Genomic DNA, 6,982 nt, shown 5'->3' with positions numbered 1-6,982 from the left:
CGGGGGAGGAATGTTGTGAATGAACACAGGGCCCGCCCCGAAACTCCGCATAAGGACGGCGCCGCGGGGGTCTTCCCTTCCCGATTGGCCGCCAGGGCTCCGTGATTGACAGTGCCTCTCGCTGAGCACTGTGATTGGGCGAGCCTATAAAACGGCCAGCGCAGGCAGCGAATGAGCAACGGCATCTTGGGAACAGAGCTGGCTGTGCCACCAATAGCAGAGAAGAGCCTCTGAGACCCAAGGGGGGGCCCAATGAGGACGGACGGCGGGGGCGGGACGACGGCGGAGGATAAAGCGACGGCTGAGGCTGCTTCATTGTTGTGAAGAATCTTAAAGGGGCCGCATCACCCGGCCGGCCCGTTGCGGGGCGGGGGTGGGTGCGGCGGGGGTCCCGGGGCGGCCGAGCGCCGAGGAAGGACTGGAGGGTGGACAGAGGACGCAGGAGTCGGCGGAGCTCAGCGGGCATCGGATCTATCTTTGGCAGCCCCGCCCCGGCCCCGGCCGGCCGATGGACCCCCCCGCAGCCAAGCGGAGCCGGGGTGGCCCCTCAGGACCTGAGGAGCGCGATGCCGGGGCTGGGGTCCCGCGCGGCCGGGGCCGGCCCGAGACGCTGCTGGACCTTAGCGCGAAGCGAGTGGCCGAGAGCTGGGCCTTTGAGCAGGTGACCAGGCGGGGCGGAGGGAAGATCTGGATAGAGGAAAAAACCCACCCTAATCTCTAACTCCATACACCCTCTCCTGCCCCCCTGCTCAGTCGCCAATCTCCAGACCTGCTCCCCAAAAGAGACACCCCTGGAGAACCCCTCCAAGATCCTGAACCCCGCCCCAGACACCCCCCATCCTCCTGCCATTTCTGTCCTTCAAACCCTGTGACCCACCCCCGTCCCTGATCCCCCACCCCTGCCCTTCAAACCCACAGACGGGTCCTTAACTCAGGAACACCCCCCAGCTCCCCAGATCCAACTCCAGGCACTTCCTCTCCTCCTGCCCTGGGATCCACAAAACTGGGCACCCCTCTTTTTACACTTTGTTCTTATTCCCCAGAATCCCCCTAACTGAATCTTCTTTCTTCTTTCCACTTCCTACAAGCCACCTTCCTAACACCTCTCTCCCTAGATTTCAGCCCCAACGACTTCATCCCCCCCACTCCTGCCCTCTGAACCCCATAAAAGATTGATTACCCCATTGCTCCAAACCACAGTCTCGTGTCACCTCTGTCTGCCCCATATCCTGCTCTCCAGCCTCCAGAACCCACTTGGAACTAGGGACCCTCTTCTCTGCACTGCCGCTCTTAAATCCTCCGTCCCCCTCCTCCTTTCCCTCTGTGCCCCTGGGGTTGCCTCCCATCTGGGACTGCCCAGCCCCTCCTGGCGGCCAGCAGGGATTACTTATGTGCAAGAACCCCCTCAGAGCCACCGCATTCCTTCCAGGGCCAGCGACCAAAGGAGCAGGTACTGGTACCTCGACAGGTGCACCTGGAACTCTGCCCACCTCCTAGGCTTCTAGAGACTCTTCTAAGATATTCCAGGGCCCGGGCCATTAAAGTGTCCTTTTCACACCCCAGCTTGGGCCCCTTGGAACGTAGCTCTGTCTGGCTTTGGAGGGCGATCTTTGGTCCCCTGGTCTGGCCTGAGTTAGTAGTAGCTTTGCCAGGATGATGGTTCTGGGCCAAGTGGGGATGGGGCAGGCTCTGATTCACGGCCTGGAAAATCCCTCCTTAGTCATCTGTAAACTCTTCTCTAGGCTGGAGCTTGTTACTGACCCTCCCATCACCCCTAGAAGCCCAGGAGCCAGGGCTCTGAGGGGGTCCCTGCCACAACACTCTCCAGAAGGTTCCGAATAACTAGAGCCACCATCCAGCACCTGTGTACTGGCTCTTCTGTACCACCCTCTGCCAGGCCTGGTGCTCGGAGGGCTCCCAGACCCTGGAGCTCTGTACCCTTTGGGAGTTTTTGTTCTTGGTCCCACTTTGTGAGGAAACTGGGGCACAGAGAGGTTGAGAAACTTGCAAAGGTCACCCAGCCAGTAAATAACAAGCCTGGATTGGAACACAGGCTTAACCAGCTCAGTGTATTGCCTGGAGCCCACAGAGGAGGCTAGGACACCCCTCCCCTCCTGGGGGCCCTTCCTGGGGGGGGGGGAACATGGAGAAGAAGGTCAGGAACAGAGCAGGTCTGGGAGCTGGAGTTCACCAGTTCTGGGACCCTCAGCAAGTGAATTGACCCCCATCTGTTTGCCTCAGATTCCTCATCTGTAAAACGAGGCAGTGATCAATATCTACCTTATTGGGTGGTGACTGTGAAAATGAAGGGAAATTGCATACATAAGGTGCTTAGCATATGTCACCCACACTTCACTGCCATCCAGCTGATTCCCACTCATAGCAAGCCTCGGTCCAGTTTCCAAAGCTGTAAATCTTCACAGAAGGTGATGGCCTTGTTTTTCCTCCAAAGAGCCTGGCAGCTCTTACGGCAGTAGCACCACTTGATAAAATAGTGTGTGTGTGTGTGTGTGTGGGGGGGGTTGTTTTGTTTTGTTTTTTACTATTACTATTATTTGTGTGTGTACCATCAAATCAGATATGACTGGTACAAGAGGAGATTGTCCCTCCTTCTCCAGCAGAGAGCGTCTGGTGGATTTGAACTACATGCCTCTGGGATTGCAGTGCAGCTTCTTGCCACTAGGCCACCAGAGCTCCCTACCAATTAATACAATAATAGGCTTTCATGTTATTCTTCTTTCTATTGTTTTGTCTTCCTTTTCCTTGCCTCCTCAAGTCTTGGGAAGCAGGAGTGTGCTTCCACTGTGTCCTTGGGGTCTAGGATCCAAGAGAGAAGTAGCAGAAAGTTCTAGAATGCTCACAATGGGCCAGACAATGTTAGTGTACTCACTTTACATATATTAAACCCACTGCCATTGAGTCCATTCTGACTCCTGGTGCCTCTCCACTGGGTTTTCAAAACTATAAATCTTAGCAGGAGTAGACTGCCTGGTCTCTATTTCTCTAAGCAGCTGCCAGATTCAAACTCCCCACCTGTAGGTTAGCAGCCCAGTAGGTAACCACGAGGCCACCAGGGTGATATATTTAAGTCTCATCACACTCCGCACTATCCACCTAAGTAAACTGAGGCTTGAAGAGGCGAAGTGACTTTGTCTAAAGTCATACACACTGCATTTGGCAGAGCCAGGAGGCAAACGAGGAGCCCAGGCTTCTAACCTCCCGGCCCATTTCACAGGTTGAGGAGCGGTTCTCCAGGGTGCCAGAGCCGGTCCAGAAACGCATCGTGTTCTGGTCGTTTCCACGCAGCGAGCGGGAGATATGCATGTACTCGTCGCTGGGCTACCAGCCCCCCGAGGGTGAGCATGACGCCCGCGTGCCCTTCACCCGCGGGCTGCACTTACTGCAGAGCGCAGCCGTGGACCGGGTGCTGCAAGTGGGTGAGTGTCCCTTCCCCTGACCCCAATGCACAGGCTGGGGGAGGGGGGTTCCAGACCCCAGGCAGCATGCCCAGCAGAAGTCTTGGGGGTCAAGCCAGGTGTGTGGGAGGTTCTAGATCTCAGCTTCCAGACCCAGTCCCAGGTAGGGTCGTAAAAGATACTGTGAGCTGGAAATCAGGGTGTTTCATAAATGGGGTAGGAAAGGATAGAGAAATGGAAGGAAGGATGGAAGCTTCCAGAACTTGGGCAGTAAGGCCCCAGGAAAGCTTGGTAGATATTTGGGGAGCCAGAGGTGTTTCTAGACTTTAGGCGCCGAGGTTTCTATGGACCATGGGATGAGAAGAGCTGAGTCTGAAAGGAGGTGAAGGGACCACCCCAGAACATAGGAAGCAAGGCCCATGTCAGGGTGGAGGCCAGAGATGAAGGCCACTACAAGGGAGTGGGGCAGAGATGGAAGACACAAGGGTATGATGTCCTAGACCCAAGGCATTGAGCCCAGATGGCGTCGAGTACAGGATTAAAGGTGAAAATGTGAAAGGTGGTTGCAGACCTTAGACAGCAGGGTTGAACTGGAAAGGCTCAGTGAGGATGGAAGCTCATTGAGCAAGTCCAGCCTGGGGGCCAGAGGAGTAAACTAGGAGCAAGAGGTTCCAGACCTCAGGCGGCGAGGCCCAGTGACCTTTTGGGAAGAAGTTTAGAGCCAGAAGTAAGAAACAGTCCTAGACCTCAGGCTGGGGGGCCCAGGTGGAATTGAGGGCAGAGGTTTAGAACCAGAGGACAGAACCTCAGGCAGAGGGACTCAGGTAGAAGTTGGGTTTAGAGGCCACACTGAGGCATCTTCAGGTGGGAGTTGAGGGTAGAAGTTCAGGAGCAGCTGTGAGGGGTAATCTCAGACCCCAGGGAGTAGGATAGAGGTGAGGTAGACTGCAGAGGTTAAGGTTCGAGGTAGAAAATGACCCTCGATCTCAGGCAGCCTGGGGGTGAGGGGGTCAGATCAAGTTTATGTGTCAAGAGCAAAGGAAAGGGTGCAAAGGTAGGGTGGGGAGAGGTGGGGGAGAGCAGCCCCCTGACCTCAGATGGAGGGCTCGAGAAAGACCAGTAAAGGTTCAGCCAGAAATAGGTTGTCCTGGACTTCCAACGGTGATGGGGGCTCGACCCGGATGACCCTCCCTGGGTCCTGCCATCCCCGGGCCCCCATGGCTGGCCGCAGGCTCGGCCACCTCCAGCCGGTATGAGGAAGCTGGTCCCACATGACGCAGCCAGGACTGGCTGGGGCCTGAGCAACCCAACCAGTCGGGTGAGCTTGGCACCTGGCTCCCCAGGGGCCAGGGAGGGGTAGGGGGTGAGGGGGTGATCGGTGCCCCTGGCCTGCCATATCAGCCCCTTGCTCAAGGCTCTTGAGTCTTGGCCGTGACCATGGTTACCGGGGTCTGAGCACACCGTCCTGGACCCCATCACTGTAATAGTGTTCATGAAAGATTAGCAGGAAGCGTAGCGGGCTTGGCTCTTTCTACGTATTAACTAATGCGTTTCATCCTCACAACCACCCACTGAGGATGAAATGACGAGGATTCCCACTTGACAGAGGAGGAAACCGAGACTGAGGAGTCAGGAGACACGCCCTGGGTCACTCAGCTGGGTTTGAACAAGCCCTACCCATCCCTGGGGGGACACAGCCCCGACCTTCTGGCTCTGGTCTTAGGGTTCCACCTGAGCGGGAACGTGCGGGAGCCGGGGGGCCCTGGTGAGCCCGAGCGTCTCTACCACGTCTCCATCAGCTTTGACCGCTGCAAGATCACGTCTGTGAGCTGCGGCTGCGACAACCGTGACCTCTTCTACTGCGCCCATGTGGTGGCCTTGTCGCTCTACCGCATCCGGCATGCCCGCCAGGTGGAGCTGCGGCTGCCCATCTCTGAGACCCTCTCCCAGATGAACCGGGACCAGCTGCAGAAATTCGTACAGTACCTCATCAGCGCCCACCACACTGAGGTGCTGCCCACCGCCCAGCGCCTGGCCGATGAGATCCTCCTGCTGGACTCCGAGATCAACCTGGTGCACGGTGAGAATGCCACGGCTCCGATGGGGTGCCTCATACCACCTCACCTGCCATGGACCAGGGGGCATCACCAAATCCTAATGTCCTCTTGGCACATAGGGATAAGGGGTGCCATGTCCAAGGTCCCGCCACAGTATGTGGCAGATCCTGGATTCCACCTTAGCACGGAGTAGAAGGGGTCATCAGATTCAAACTATGGGCAGAGAGCAGGGCAGGAGGGGAGATCCTGAGTTGGGGGATCTTAGGGTGGGAGTGACTTAGGATCACAGGGACAGGCTTAAGTGTGAGTGATTAGGGGCATAAAGGGTATGTGTGGATATTGGTGACTCCTAGAGGTGGGGGTGAGTGAAGAGATAGATCAGGAGGTGTTGAGAGTAAAGGATGTAGAGGTATGCGTGTGGACAGGTGCAGAAGGAACTGATGATGGCTTTCGGAGTGGACTGATGGTGTAGGTAAACAGAAGGATGAGTGGATGAGCAGGAAAGTAGCTGATTGAGGAGCTCGTGGTAATTAGGGGAGGATGGGTGAGCAGTTTACGGAGGGCTTTGATGATTGGGGAACTGAGGTGGGCTGATCGTGGTAGACAGCTGGAGTCGGTGGAAGGATGGAAGAACCAAGGGATTCATGGATTTGGGGGTGAGTTGATGAGGATATGGAAGGTTGGTATGTGAGGACTGAAGTGTCGGATGGAGTAGGTGGCAGTTTTGTTTAGGACAGATGGGTTAATAAGGTGGTAGCTATTCGGGGAAATGCATATGAATGGATGGCTTGGTGGGGGGAGGAAATTAGAGGGCTGTGGTTATTTGGGTGGATGAATAATACGGCCACAAGGGTCAGTGAGTGAATGAGTGTGTGGGTTGTTTCAAGCAGTTGGTGTGGATGGGTATGCAGAGGGGTGTAGATGTGTGGGTGAATGGATATAAGTGGGAAGACAGGTGCACAGCACCGCGCAGGTGGGTGAGTGGTTTGGCAACAGGGCTGATGGTTCTGTTTTACTGCAGGATGGACAGGTGATGGATGGGTGGGTGATGTTTCTCGTGGGATGAACAAATGGATAGGAAGATGAGTAAATATGCAAGTGAGAGTGGGGACAGGGTTATGAATGGCACAGATAAATGGTGTTTCGAGTGACATGAATACACAAACGGATGGGGCAGGCAATGTGTGAGGTGAGATTGATGAATGGATGGATGAGTAAATGGGTGACGAGGTCAATGGGCTGGTGTTCTGAGTAAGATACATGGACAGACAAATGAATGGATGGATGGATAGATGGTCTGATAAATGGCTGAACAGGTAGTGTTTCAAGTGAGATAGATCCATGTTCAAGATGAGATGGACAAGTAGATGGATGTGTAATGGTGGCTTTGTGAGTACGGGTAGTGTTTTTGGGGAGGGATGGATGGAAGGATGGGAAGGTACTAGTTTGAGTAAGATGGATGAATGATGAGTGGATGGATGAAAGGATGGATGGATGGATGGATGGATG

At 55.4% G+C, this 6,982-nt stretch overlaps 1 protein-coding gene across 1 annotated transcript in view; it reads left to right on the top strand.

The window, feature by feature from the left end:
- Positions 1-340: 340 nt before the first annotated feature.
- The window catches only part of ZSWIM4 (zinc finger, SWIM-type containing 4), a 27,774-nt gene continuing 21,132 nt past the window's right edge, over positions 341-6,982 (top strand). The window contains exons 1-3 of the mRNA XM_006900781.1: positions 341-661; positions 3,236-3,437; positions 5,140-5,496. Of these exons, the coding sequence (XP_006900843.1) occupies positions 509-661; positions 3,236-3,437; positions 5,140-5,496 (712 nt within the window). The 5' untranslated portion in view covers positions 341-508. The remainder of the gene's footprint in view (positions 662-3,235; positions 3,438-5,139; positions 5,497-6,982) is intronic.

This window comes from Elephantulus edwardii, unplaced genomic scaffold, assembly GCF_000299155.1.
Source record: "Elephantulus edwardii isolate Elephantulus edwardi_28Jun2011 unplaced genomic scaffold, EleEdw1.0 scaffold00296, whole genome shotgun sequence".
In the NCBI taxonomy this organism is placed as follows: domain Eukaryota; kingdom Metazoa; phylum Chordata; class Mammalia; order Macroscelidea; family Macroscelididae; genus Elephantulus; species Elephantulus edwardii.
The sequence above is the reverse complement of the archived record's forward strand: the minus strand, read 5'-3'. Positions and strand labels throughout refer to the sequence as shown.